Below are 13,650 nucleotides of genomic sequence, written 5' to 3'. Positions count from 1 at the left end.
TGGATTTTCTCAAGGCTAGGGCTCTACCACTTGAGCCACAGCACCACTTCTGGCTTTTTGCTGTGTATGTGGAACTGAGGAATCGAACCCGGGTCTTCGTGCATGCTAGGCAAGCACTCCACCACTAGGCCAAACTCCCATCCTGATACTCTTTTTGTTTGTTGTTTTTGTTTTGGTGGTGTTAGGGCTGGAATGCTGAGCTCTTCAGCTCAAAGCCAGTGCTCTACCACTTGAACCACAGCACCACTTCCTCTCTTTTGATATTCTTATTTGACAGACCTGTGATTGGCAGCCGAGGGAAGACAGCTGCTGGATGCAAAGGCTTAAGGAAGGAGAGTAGTTTTACCCTGTCTGCCAGACAGAATGGCTTCAGAGTTGGAGTAGTTAGGCCTGTCTTAGAATTACCTAAACTATCTTAAATATACTTTTTTTTTTTTTTGGCCAGTCCTGAGGCTTGAACTCAGGACCTGGACACTGTCCTTGAGCTTTCTCAAGGCTGTACCACTTGAGCCATAGCACCACTTCTGGCTTTTTCTGTGTATGTGGTACTGAGGAATGGCTTCATGCATGCTAGACAAGGACTCTAATAGTAGGCCACACTCCCGGCCCATATATATACTCTTTTTTTTTTTTAAGTTACCTAAACTGTTATTGGACAAAAAATACTTAGCAAGAAGGCCTTAGTGGTGAGGTGCTAATTATTGTTTTTTGGAATGTGTAAAGGGAAGAATTTAAGGTAATATGCATTATTTAGGTATTGATTTGCCCAGGCTGGCTTTAAACTGAGAGCTTCAGATCTCAGCCTCCTGAGGAGCTAGGACTACAGGCATGAGCCAGCAGCACCGGGCTTTGTCTGACTTTTGATAGTCTTGCATTTTTACCTTTTTTATGTTGGGGACTGAGTATGGGGTCAGTGACCTTGGACCTGCACAATTGAGTACACAAGGAAGTAAGCTCTTATCATAATTTTGGGCTGTGTCAATCGCTTCTCATTTAACCTATTTGAGACTTGATCACTGTTTGGTACGAATGTAACCCCTGGCAGTGTCCTGGTTTTAAGAAAGGTATTTAAGGTTGGAACTTGAAATAAACGGCCGCTACAGTGTTAAGCTCACAGCCTTAGGCTACAGTCTTAAGCTCACCTTAGGCTGGAGTCTTTGGCTGCTGACTTAGACTGTAGTACTCCCCACCCCATCTTTTTCCTTGTTTATTTCTTTTCCCTGTCTTCACTCCCAAGGTCAGGAATCCTGGTTCACTGCTGGCTGGCTCCGGCATTTTTACTGCAATAAATATATATATATAATTATTATTGATGTTATTAATATAATTATTATATTTTTGCCAGTCCTGGGGCTTGAACTCAGGGCCTGAGCACTGTTGTTGGGCTTTTTCTTCAAGGCTAGCGCTCTGCCACTTGAGTCACATCACCACTTCTGGCTTTTCTGTGAATGTGGTACCAAGGAATCAAACCTGGGTCTTCATGCATGCTAGGCAGGCACTCTACCACTAGGCCAAACTCCTGGCCCTGCAAATACATTTTTTTTTTTAAGTTTAAGTTGAAGCCATTTATTTCAGATTTTGAACAGTAGAAGTAGGCCCTGTAAAATGAATAGTACCAAGTTTTGAGTACAGGATAAGGGTCTATAATGCGTTTTCTCTCTTCCTGGGTTTTAGATTTCCTTCTAGACCCCTGACCAATTCAATCACAAAGCAAAACTAGCTCAGATCTCTAAGGTGCAAAAATAAAGCTGGTATCAAGCATCTTCTGGCAAAATCCTTTAGGTCAAGAAACAATTGTATATCCTGACATTTGTTTCTTGGAGGGGGAAGGGAATGTGGTACTGGAAGGGGAGGAGAAATATAAATCAGGTTCTTATGTATCAATATCCTCTCCTCAGATCTGACACGATGGCATCTGATGACTTTGATATAGTGATTGAGGCCATGCTGGAAGCTCCCTATAAAAAAGAGGAGGTAATTTTCCCCACCTCACTCCGGGAATTGGGTTAATAAGAAAGCAGTTGTGGGTCATCAGTTTGAACATTTTATGTGTGTGTGTGAGTCCTTTTTCCCTACTTGTTTATTTTATGTTCATTGATTATTCATAAACTATTTAGTCTCAGTAACCACTGCTGAGGAGCCTGTACTCAAGGACCATAATTTTAGCAAGGACTCAAAAGCCAAGGGTGGTCACAGTATCCTGGGTAACGTGGTTTGCTAGGAATTCTCAGGGAGAATAGGAAGTTTACCTCAGACAGCCTCAATCTCTCTCTGTCCTGGAAGCACAGTCAGTAGGACAGATGTCACGTAGCTGATGTTTGACATGGAAGTCTGTTACTAACCCCTTCCTTTTGAGTACTTTCCTTGCTTCCTGTTACTTCCTTTGTTAGGAGATCCAGGTGTTCAAAAACTGACTGGCTAATTGAGAGCTTTGATTTCTTCCTTGCTCGCCTTGGTTCTTTTTTGCCCAATGGGATCTGTGTGTCTGCCTTGTACCTTGTGACATTTTCCTGGCGAACTCCTCAGGATGAGCAGCAAAGGAAAGAGGTTAAGAAGGACAGTCCTAGCAATACCACCAGCAGCACCGGCAACAGTGGCAGTAATACCAGTGGGAGCACCTCCACTGGGGAGACAAGCAAGTGAGTTTGAGGGGAATAAATGGGTTGGCACCTTGGGAAGGGAAACAGCTGTATCTGTTGGAGAAATAGACAGAGCAGAGCAGGTTGATGGTTGCTTTTAAGACCGCTAACTTACTAATGGCTTCACTGGGTCTTGGGAATAATGGTAACAATTTAATCTTCTTGTCTTAAGTATAGGTTTGTGGATCAGCCTGACAGCCATGTAGTTCATTTGAATAAAATAGAAAATAAACAAATACAATTTGGGAACATTAACTTTTACTTACCTTTTGAGGGGGAAAAATGTCCACTTCAGATGTTTGACAGCACTTAAGGCTGTAAGTTGGTGTGATGCAGTCACTGTGACCTACTGCTAGATGACCTTCTAGTCTTTGATCTTCTGTTTTACCCTGGTCTTTTTCTGTCTTCTTCCTTGGGAGAGATTATAAAACTTTCCCAATAGAGACTTGATGTTCTTTCACAGGAAGAAGAATGAGATCCATAGTAGAAGCAAGGATAGAAAGCGCAGGTCAGTGATTCTGGGGGCTGATGGGTTTGGGGAAGAATGAAGATGAAAACAGAACCATGGAAAATTACACATTAAGGCCAAAAAAGGTTGTTTTGTCTGTAGTCGTAGCCGAGATCGAGATCGGCATAGGAGGAGAGCCAGCCGAAGTCGAAGCCGTGATCGACAGCGACGTCACCGCAGCCGGAGCTGGGATCGACGACGAAGTAGTGAGTCACGAAGTCGAGACTGGCGTCGTGAGGATCGCGTACACTATAGGAGTCCTCCACTGCTCCCTGGGTATCACTTTTTGCTAATACTATCCCCTGCTGACAGTCCTGGGGATGAAACCTAGACAGATCCTCAAACCTTCTAGACGAAGCTATCTCCCTAATCCTCCCCCTGACCCTGAGTCTTCACTAGGTTAGGACAAAATACTGTATACCCTGACCTACCTGACGGTGCTAGCCCATTGTGGTGGACATGATGCTCAGTCACTGGAAGGCTCATATAAATTGAGTATTCTTGACCTGAAAATGCTTATTTTTGAAAAATGTTTGCCATTTTCTTCAGAAAATCCCCCAAACATACCGTCTTCAGAAGGTATCTATGAGATACCTTGGAGCTGGGACCCAAATCTAAGCATCAAATTATTTATGTTACAAATTTACCTTATCAACCTGAAGGTAATTTTAATATGATTATATTTTAATTATAACTCTAATAGGGGTTAGGTATAGAATTTTTCCTTGTGGTATCATGTTTGTATATTAACAAAGTTTGGATTTTGAAGTACTTTGAATTTTTACATTAGAGGTGGTTGACTTCGATTAAGAGTTCACATGTATGCTGGATTCTGGTACTTCATGCCTACAATCCTAGCTGCATAGTGGGCTGAGATCTGGAACATCACAGTTTGAAATCAGCCTAGTCTGGAGAGTCTTCAAGAATTCATCTCCAGGAAAACAACCAACAAAAAAAACAGGCTGGAAAAATGGCAAGAGCTAGTGCCAAGCAATCCCAGCGCCCTAAATTCAAATACAGTTCTGGCCAAAGCAAAAATTTTTTACGTGGAGTGCCCGAATCTGCTCTTCTTTTTTTTTTTTTCCTTCTTCATTTTTTCTTTTTTCTTTTTTTTTTTTTAACCAGTCCTGAGGCTTGAACTCAGACCTGGACACTGTCCTTGAGCTTTTTCAAGACTAGAAATCTACCATTTGAGCTACAGCACCACTTCCCGCCTTTTCTCTGTGTGAGGAATCCAGCCCAGGGCTTCGTGCCTGCTAAGCAAGCACTCTACCACTAGGCCACACCCCTGACCCTCAGCTTTTCTTAAGATAGAAAATCCAATGTGAATAGTTTCCTTTTGTTTTTTTTCTATCCCTTAGGCGCAGGCCTGGACACAGTAGAAGTCCTCAGTTCAGAGAGAAGAGCCCTATCAGGTAAGTTGATGATACACACTTTGTGTATGGTTTGTGAAGTATGAATACAAAGTTGGACTAGGTATTTGTGGTGCACATCTTCAATCCTAGCTTCTCAGGAGCCTGAGATATAAGGATTGGGGTTCAAAGCCAGCCTGGGTAGGAAAGTCAGTGAGACTCTAAAGTTAACTACTAGAAAACTAGAAGTAGAGCATTAGCCATGAGCAAAAGGGCTCAGGGACAGCACCCTGAGTTCAAGCCCACAGCAGGGGAAGATTTAAAAAAAAAAAAGGTTGATAGATCCAAACTACAGGAATATCTGCTACTTGAAGGCTGGGTAGAGAACAACAACCAAGTATTGAGAAAAGATACTGTACCACTTGAGCCCCAGCTGAACTTCTTTTTCATAGTTAAGAGCCCTTTTGGAGATGAGTTTTCACTGAAGTTGGGCAGGCATGGCGGGTCATGCCTCCTAGCTACTCAGGAGGATGAGATCTGAGGATCAAGGTTCAAAGCCAGCCCAGACACAAAAGGACCTGAGATTATTATCTCCAATTAAACTCTAGGAAACAGGAAGTGGAGCCTGGCTCGAGGGTAGGGGTAGCCTTGAGCTGAAGAACTCAGGGATAGTGCCCCTGCCGGAGTTCAAGCCCCATGACCCACACAAAAAAAGTCTTCACTGAATTTCCTGTGTTTACTGGCTTCAGTTTGTAATCTTCAGATCTCAGCCTCTTGAGTGGCTGGGATTACAGGCATGAGCCATTGGTGCCCAGCTCACACATTTTACTTTGTAGGGAGCCAGTTGATAATCTGAGCCCTGAGGAACGTGATGCCCGCACAGTTTTCTGCATGCAGTTAGCTGCCCGTATTCGGCCTCGAGACCTGGAGGACTTTTTTTCTGCTGTTGGGAAGGTAACCCTCCACCTCAGTTGTCTTCTGAGTAGCCTATCTTCTGTCTCTTTTTATGCCCAACTCAGAATTTTCTTTGTTCCCTGGGATAGGTTCGTGACGTGCGCATCATCTCAGATCGGAACTCACGGCGTTCTAAGGGCATCGCCTATGTCGAATTCTGTGACATCCAGTCTGTACCACTGGCCATTGGACTGACTGGGCAACGGCTACTGGGAGTGCCTATCATTGTACAGGCCTCACAGGTGAGCAGGCTGAGGAACTAACACAGGATTGTAAAGTGGAATGCAGTGTAGAGCACCACCTATCACTCACATTCTCCTGTCACAGGCTGAGAAGAACAGACTGGCAGCCATGGCCAACAACTTACAGAAAGGCAGTGGTGGACCAATGCGTCTCTATGTTGGCTCCCTGCACTTCAATATCACCGAGGACATGCTCCGGGGCATCTTTGAGCCCTTTGGCAAAGTGAGTGGAACTCGAAGAAGACCTCTAAAGGGGAATGGAAAAAGGGGAGACAGTAAATGTACTTCTCACTTCTGTCTGGCCATGGGTCCATCTCTGTTTATGTTGCTTAGATGACAAAAACTTAGACAAGATAAAAGCAGAGAAGAGGGGCCAGTAAGTTAAGTTAAATAAAAAAGTAAGGGCTGGGACAATGTCTAGTGGTAGAGTGCTCGCCTAGCTTGCACAAAGCCCTGAGTTTGATTCCCCAGTGCCACATACACAGAAAAAGCTGAAAGTGGTGCTGTGGCTCAGGTAGCAGGGCACTAGCCTTGGGTAAAAAGTGTCCAAGGATAGTACCCAGGCACTGAGTTCAAGCCTCAGGACTGGCAAAAAAAGAAAAAAGTAGCCAGGCACAGTGAATACCTGTAATTCTAGCTACTCAGGAGTCAGATCTGAGGATCAAGGTAGGATCAAGGTTCAAAGTCAGCCTGGCACTAAAGTCATTGAGACTCTTATCTCCAACTAACCACCAGAAAAAGTAGCTCTGTGAAGAGCTCAGGAACAACACCCAGGCCCAGGGGTAGGGTGGTAGCCTTGAGCTGAAGAGCTCAAGGACAGCGCCCAGGCCCAGTTACAGCAAAAAAAAATAATAATAATTAAGGGGCTGGGAGTGTAGCCTCGAGTGCTCACCTAGCATGCCCTTGGTACCACCTATACAGAAAAGGCAAGATGTGGTGTTGCAACTCAGGTGACAGGATACTAGCCTTGAGCAAAAAGTGTCTTAAGATCAGTGCTCAGGCCCTGAATTTAAGCCCCAAGACTGGCAAAAAGAAAAAAAAGTTAAGGGCTGAGAGTGTGGCCTAGTGATAAAGTACATAGCATGCAAGAAGCCCTGGGTTTGACTGCTGGTACCACATACACGGTAAAAGCTAGAAAGTGGTACTGTTGCTTGAGTGGTGCACTAGCCTTGAGAAAGCTAACGGACAATGCCCAGGCCCTGAGTTCAAGCCCCAGGACTGGCAAAAAAAAAAAAAGAAAAGAAATGTATGTTGGAAGTTGGCAAAAAGATAGCCTTTGTTGGCCTGTTTGTTTTATGGCACAAGGGTTTGGTCTTAACATTACTCTTGCTAGGCTGGTACTCTATCACAGATCCTCTTTTTTTGAGATCCATAAGCCTCCTGTATTAGACTTCACATTATAGCTGTGTTGATAAGTAATGTCATTGCAGCTGGCCATTAGTTGAGAAGGTCTCACAAGCTTTTGCCTGAGCTGGTCTCGAACAGCAATTCTTTAAGTCAGCCTCCACAGTGACTTGGATTACAAGTGTGCCACCATGCCTGATATTTTTTTTAAAAATAGTGTCTCATGGTTTTAGGAAGGACTAGCTTGGACCGTGATCCTCCTTCTTAAGCCTTTTGCATAGCTTGGGTGACAGGCATGTATCAACCACACTAAGCTTGTTTGTTAAGAGAGGATCTTCCCAGCGAGGTACTTAGGAGGTTCAAAGCCAGTCCAGGCACTAAAAAATCTGTGAGCCTCTTATCTCCAGTTAATCACTAGAAAACCAGAAGTAGCTCTGTGGCTCAAGGGGTAGAGTGCTAGCAAAATTGCTCAAGGACAGTGCCCAGGCCTAGAATTCTAGTCCCACAACATCTCCCCTCCCCCAACACACACACACAAAAGATAGGATCTAATAGGATGCTTTCACTCATTGACTAGCACTCCATCAACTGAACCAACCCTCCAACCCTGCTTCATTTTTTTCTTTCTTTCTTTTTCTTTTTTCTTTATTTGGCCAGTCCTTGGGCTTGAACTCAGGGCCTGGGCACTATCCTTGGACACATTTTGCTCAAGGCTAGCACTCTGTCACTTGAGCCACAGCACCACTTCCAGCTTTTCCTCTGTATGTGGTACTGAGGAATCAAACCCAGGGCTTTGTGCATGCTAGGCAAGCACTCTACCACTAGGCTTTATTTTTTCTTTTTTTTGCCAGTCCTGGGCTTGAGCTCAGGGCCTGAGCACTGTCCTTGGACTTTCTCAAGGCTAGAGCTCTACCACTTGAGCCTCAGCACCACTTCCGGCTTTTTTTTTTTTTTTTTCTATGTATGTGGTACAGAGGAATCGAGCCCGGGTCTTCATGCATGCTAGGCAAGCACTTTAACCACTAGGGCAAACTCCCAGCCCTAGGCTTTATTTTTTCTTAAAGAATGTTTGGAGGGTTAGGGATATCACTGCAGTAGTAGAGCACTTGCCTAAGAAGCATGAGGTACTAAGTTCTGTTCCTAGATCACAAAAGAAAAAAGGAAAAAGGGTAAACATTGAAGAAATGTAATTTGTTGGCTAGAACATTAGAGCTATTTAGAATAATAGAGTAGCCAAAACATTCTTAATAACCTCTTTCTCTTCTACTGCAGATTGATAATATTGTCCTGATGAAGGACTCAGATACAGGCCGCTCTAAAGGTTATGGTTTCATTTCGGTGAGTCTCTGTTCTTTTTTTTTTTTTTTTTTTTAATTTTACTTTGGGTTTGTCCACTTGTCTGATATTGCAGCTCAGCTTCATCCTCCTCCTTTAGGAACTGTCTAAATGACCCATAAACCCTGGTGCTGGAAGCTTGGACTAGCCATCTGCCCCTTGAGATGAGTGCATTACTTGAGATCTTGGCTTTGCTCCTTCATTCTGTCAGTGGCCCTGGTATGGGGGTGTCTTTGGGTAATAGTAATGATTCTAGGCCATAGCTAGAAGGTTGGGGGCATGAGGGAGGCTAGATACATATTTTTAAAGACGTGTTTTATAAGATTAGTGTATTTTTTTTTAAATTTTTTTTTATTGTAATTAGTAAAAGGGTTACATGCTATTTGCCAGATAGAAGGTGCATTAATTCACATACATTGATACCCTTTCACATGGATTAGTGTATTCTTATGGTGAAAGTGGGAATAGGAAGATACACTTTCTTCTGGAACTACCCCATTTGAAACAGTTTCTTCATTGAGAAGACTAATGAAGCTATCTGGTGGTGGACAAGTATTAACCTTTTCCTGACACTCCAGTTAATGGTTTCCATTTTTTTAAATTGGTTCTGCTAGCCACAAAGTGACAGAGTTAGCTACTTTCTGGGATTCATGCAGGCAGCATTCATTTGTCCCCATAGTTGCCCTCAGAGCGAGGGTGGGGCACGTGAGAATTGTTCACCTCAGAAGTATCCATTAGAAGGATGTTTATATTACCTACCTGGGAGTTCCACATGCCTAGCTAGAGCAGGTAGTGCCAGAGTAAACAAGGCCAGCTGTTAGGCTGATGATTCCATAGCAGCAAGTACTTTGGACTCTCTGTGACTCTGTGTGGAAAGCCTTTTAGGTCAGCAGCTTTTGGCACACAGACAGCCCACTGTAAATCTTCATGTCAGCATGCTGCTAGCGGTGCTGGTAAAGGGACTAAATAGAATCCCCATGCGAGTCACTTAGCAGAACTGGTGGGGATTGTGTCTGCTCTTTACTCTGGAGTGACTATCTTTCTTCCTAAGCCTGGGGTATGAAGTTTCAGATTGCTAGTACTTGATTGAGAACGAAGAGATAAATTAAAAGCCAGGAACCTTGACTCACCTGCTTCCATTTATTATATTCTTGTTTTTAAAACAGGCTATTCCCTGCAGATGATTCAGATTTTTTGCCTTATTAGATTTTCAGTGGAGTTGGAAGATTAAGAAGTGATTGCCACTGAATCAGTTGGGAAAGGTCCTTTCTAAATAACCGTTTTGGGGGAATGGAGACCTTTAGTCACATTTCCTGGGCAAGAAAAGATTCTTATTGTTGAACATGCAATTTTCCTAGGATAGTAACAGTAGGGAATGTTAAATGGGGCTTTCAGAACATGTTGGTGGCCAGGAGGTGACTCACAGTCTGAATATCTCATAGTTCTCTGATTCGGAGTGTGCTCGGCGGGCCCTGGAGCAGTTGAATGGCTTTGAGCTTGCTGGCAGACCAATGAGAGTTGGCCATGTTACTGAGCGGATGGATGGTGGTACGGACATCACTTTTCCTGATGGAGACCAAGAGCTGGATCTAGGATCGGCAGGTGGACATATGCAACTCATGGCCAAACTGGCAGAAGGTAGAGTCTTTTGTTGGGAGAGACATGGTGAATTATAGATTGAGAATTGGGCAAGCCGGGAGTTTGGCCTAGTGGTAGAGTGCTTGCCTAGCAGGCACGAAGAACTGGGTTTGATTCTTGGTACCACATACATAGAAGAAGCTGGAAATGGTGCTGTGGCTCAAGTGGTAGATATCTAGACTTGAGGAAAGCCTAAGGACAGTGCTCAGGCCCTGAGTTCAGTCTCCAGAACTGGCAAAAAAAGAAAAAAGAAAAAAAAAAAGATAAAAAGAATTGGGATCTGAACCATCTTTTCTTTTATTTAGGCTCTGGAATCCAGCTGCCCACCACAGCTGCTGCAGCTGCTCAGGCCGCCGCCTTGCACCTAAATGGAGCAGTTCCCTTGGGGACCCTGAATCCAGCAGCTCTAACTGGTAGATCTACTAAACTGGGGGAGGGAAAGGAAGAGTTGGGCTCTGTGCTCATTCAACTGTTCTGCCTTTCTTTGTTGTAGCTCTGAGCCCAGCCCTGAACCTCGCCTCTCAAGCAATTGCTTCCCAGTGCTTCCAGCTCTCCAGTCTCTTTACCCCTCCGACAATGTGAGCTGTAGGCCTAGCTCATTTTATTTGGTTTCCCCTGTCTGTCTCTCCCTCCACTCCCCCCGCTTTCTCTTGTACATGCACATGAACCCACAACCTTCTGCATGTCAGACAAATGCTCTTACTACTGATCTATATCCCTAGCCCCTGGTTATATTCTCTCTCTCTCTCTCTCCCTCACTCCCTCTCTCCCCCCTTCTCCCTGTCCCTCGCCCTCTCTCTCCCTCTCCCTGTCCCTCTGCCTCTCTCTCCCCCTCTCCCTGTCCCTATCCTTCTCTCCCCCTCCCCCATCTTTTTTTTCCTTTTCATTTACCTCTTTCTCTTGCTGCAGGTAAATCAGTGGCACAGCCCACTATGTCCCTGTGCCTCTGGGTCCTACCAATTCTTTCTCCACATGTACTCTTCCTCTGTCCCATCCTCTAATTGTGGACCAAGCCATCCTGAGGGCATGGATATTATTAATTCTGGAGGAATTGAGGCCACTTGGAGATACCAAGAAGAAAGAGTTCCTGCCATTGTCCTGGGATGAATTCTGCCGAACAAAGCCCTCGGTTGAAGATAATGGAATCGATACCTACATTTGTCCTTGTGTAATGGCTGCCAAGATGACCATCTGGTCCTTTTCCTCTTAGCGCTTCCTTGATTCCTCCCCCATTAGGAAGGCTGTAGGGCATTAACTACAGGAGCTAACCTCTCCTTTTCCTCTACCTTTACTCTGTAACCTATTAAGGAAAACCTGTAGGACTTCTGAATCTAGAGGACATTCTAGTATTAAAGCAGGGAGGGGCTTCTTAAAGGTGCCAGCTTTCCTTGTAAGGGCTCTGGAGGACACCACAGACCTATGTGTTGTAAAGCTTGCCTTAGGTTTCTGGTAGGCTTAAGGCTGCAACTGCTGCTGTAGGCTTAGCATCTTGCTAGGAGACATGGGAGTGGTCTAACTTGCCAGGCAATTGAGATGCCTTAGGGACTTTCAGGAATTTAGTAAAAGGTGGAGTACGTTTCCAATATTTTCCATCTTCCTTTGTATATTTGTTCTTCTCAGGTCCTTCTTTTGACCCAAGATGGGAAGATGGAGGGGAGGCTGCCATTCTCTACCACTTTTGTGTGCCTATTGTGTCCTCAACCTTGTCATTTAAAGCCACTCCTATCCCCTACGTGGGCATATATGAGCCCTTGTCACTGGATTTTATACCCTTGTGTCTTGTGTACATAAATATCGATGTATATATATATAAACTTTGTACAAAAGGCAAGCTCCTTGTTAAGATGTTTGCTGTCCATATATGTGTGGTCTCAGTTGGAGTGTCTGATGTTAATTTCTGAGCCAAAGCCATAGTGGTTCTAAGGATATAAAACATTTGTAATGCCATGTGTTTTCTTTATTTTGTCCTATTTACCTTTAGGGGAAAAAAATAACTTAAAAGGCTCAAAGCTGGGTGGAGTACCCCATTTGTATCTGCATTCTTACTCAGCCACACAGTCTCTTCCATCTGTCATCTATCTTTTTGTGTTGCCTGCCCTGGAGCTTCAACTCTGGGACTGATGCTGTCCCTGAGCTCCCTTTGCTCAAGGCTGTCATTCTACCACTTGAGCCACAGCTCTACTCCAGCTTTTTCTGTGATTAATTGGAGATAAGAGTCTCGTGGACTTTCCTGCGTAGGCTGACTTCTTACTGCAAGCCTCAGATCTCAGCCTCTTGCGTAGTTAGGATTACAGGCCTGAGCCACTAGCACCCAGCTACCATCTGTCATTTTAACTGCCCATACCTACGTGCTCCCTGGACAGACTGTCTCCTTTGCCTAAGGACAAGTCCTTCCACCAGATGGCAGTATGACAGTAGCACATCCTGCACCTTCCACTAGGGGTGTTCAGTGAGCTTGAGTTGCTTAAGTACCAAAAGAAGCCTCTTTACCCTGTTGACCTTGGTGTCTGCCTTTGACCTGATATAGCCAAAATCCTATTCCAAAATGCACAGGCATGGGGACTGTACAATCAGGACCCCATGTCTGCTGCCCTTTCTCCATCACTTCCTTCAGACTTTGCTTTTCTGCCTAGGCTTAGAAATGGTAGATTTAGTAGACCTCAGTGAGGAACAGCAAGAGATTTACCTTCCCATGCCTGCTTTGTGTAACAGAATGGAAAAGAGCCCAGCTCTTTAACTTCGGAACCAACTGAAGAAGGCCTGGATTCAAGGGCTGGGCTCTATGGGGCTTCTCCATTCTTTACTGATCTCTATGGCAACAGAATGTTAAGACTTTATCATGCTAAAAATATGGATAATTGCTGTTAGGTTTTAATTTGTCAGCTCTCAGACTTTAAGGGAATGATGGTTTTGTGGAGTCTTACCTCTGAGGTTGCTTTCTACACTAAACCATGAAGCACTGGAGGCCTGTTTGTCACATAGGCCTTCTGGGACTTCGGATGGGCTCCTAATTATTCTGGCCAGAGCCTCATCTGCCATCACTTTTCATGGCCACTCTCCCCCTCTTCCAGTCCTACCCTAGTTTGCTTCTGGACCTGGGGGAAGGAATGGATACGCACTATTTTTAGGGTGGAGCTGCTGGCTACGGCCCAGTCCCCCTGTACTTATTGATTTGGCTGCTAATGCATCTTGAGAAGCATAGGGAATCGTTTTTTGCTAGTCATCCTAAAGTCTTGAATTGGGCCCTCCTGATAGCTTACTTGGCCTCCTCCAGATGGTTATTATCTACAGGCCTTCTCTCCATGACTGCCTCCTCACCCGTGCCCCCCAGTTCTGCTGTTTCCTTATGTTGCCATCTTTAGCTACTTTAGCTTTTCTGTAAATTGGTCCTTTGGTGGTCTTAATTCTTTCCTGCTCACTGTTCATAGTTCCCCATATGGCCTCCAGTTGGGAGGGAAACTGTAGTGGAAATAAAGAAACATCTAGGACAACAGCTCTAGTCTTACCCCATATAAGGTGATGGCATCTACTAGGTGACAGCTGGTGTCATGGTGTGTGACTCAGAGCTGTCTTGTTACTCATCCATCTATAGGGGGTGGTTAGAGTAGAAGGAAGGGGGCAGTGAGCAGCCTCTCCCT

The 13,650-nt window shown here is 44.6% G+C and overlaps 1 protein-coding gene and 2 long non-coding RNA genes across 5 annotated transcripts in view; 1 reads left to right on the top strand and 2 right to left on the bottom strand.

The window, feature by feature from the left end:
- The window catches only part of LOC150055284 (uncharacterized), a 19,904-nt gene extending 18,637 nt beyond the window's left edge, over nt 1-1,267 (bottom strand). The window contains exon 1 of the long non-coding RNA XR_016537640.1: nt 1,143-1,267. This is a non-coding gene — a long non-coding RNA (uncharacterized LOC150055284). The remainder of the gene's footprint in view (nt 1-1,142) is intronic.
- Nucleotides 1-11,843, top strand: part of Rbm23 (RNA binding motif protein 23) — an 18,216-nt gene extending 6,373 nt beyond the window's left edge. For 2 of the 3 annotated variants that reach the window (XM_090345227.1, XM_090345228.1), the window contains exons 2-14: nt 1,899-1,974; nt 2,527-2,639; nt 3,103-3,147; nt 3,250-3,423; nt 4,509-4,562; nt 5,336-5,453; nt 5,543-5,695; nt 5,781-5,918; nt 8,312-8,377; nt 9,817-10,012; nt 10,318-10,425; nt 10,506-10,590; nt 10,922-11,843. In XM_090345227.1, coding sequence (XP_090201353.1) covers nt 1,909-1,974; nt 2,527-2,639; nt 3,103-3,147; nt 3,250-3,423; nt 4,509-4,562; nt 5,336-5,453; nt 5,543-5,695; nt 5,781-5,918; nt 8,312-8,377; nt 9,817-10,012; nt 10,318-10,425; nt 10,506-10,590; nt 10,922-10,925 — 1,320 coding nt within the window. In that variant the 5' untranslated portion in view covers nt 1,899-1,908 and the 3' untranslated portion in view covers nt 10,926-11,843. Of the gene's footprint in view, nt 1-1,898; nt 1,975-2,526; nt 2,640-3,102; nt 3,148-3,249; nt 3,424-4,508; nt 4,563-5,335; nt 5,454-5,542; nt 5,696-5,780; nt 5,919-8,311; nt 8,378-9,816; nt 10,013-10,317; nt 10,426-10,505 lie in introns of all 3 variants that reach the window. The other variant, XM_090345229.1, reaches the window with a different exon arrangement.
- LOC150055282 (uncharacterized) lies at nt 10,007-13,650 on the bottom strand. The gene is made up of 3 exons (XR_016537639.1): nt 13,519-13,650; nt 12,937-13,107; nt 10,007-10,243 (listed from the first exon to the last, which is right to left on the bottom strand). It is a non-coding gene; the product is annotated as an uncharacterized LOC150055282 (long non-coding RNA).

This window comes from Megascapheus bottae, chromosome 14 (assembly GCF_031878675.1).
Source record: "Megascapheus bottae isolate mThoBot1 chromosome 14, mThoBot2.hap1, whole genome shotgun sequence".
Classification (NCBI taxonomy): domain Eukaryota; kingdom Metazoa; phylum Chordata; class Mammalia; order Rodentia; family Geomyidae; genus Megascapheus; species Megascapheus bottae.
The sequence above is the reverse complement of the archived record's forward strand: the minus strand, read 5'-3'. Positions and strand labels throughout refer to the sequence as shown.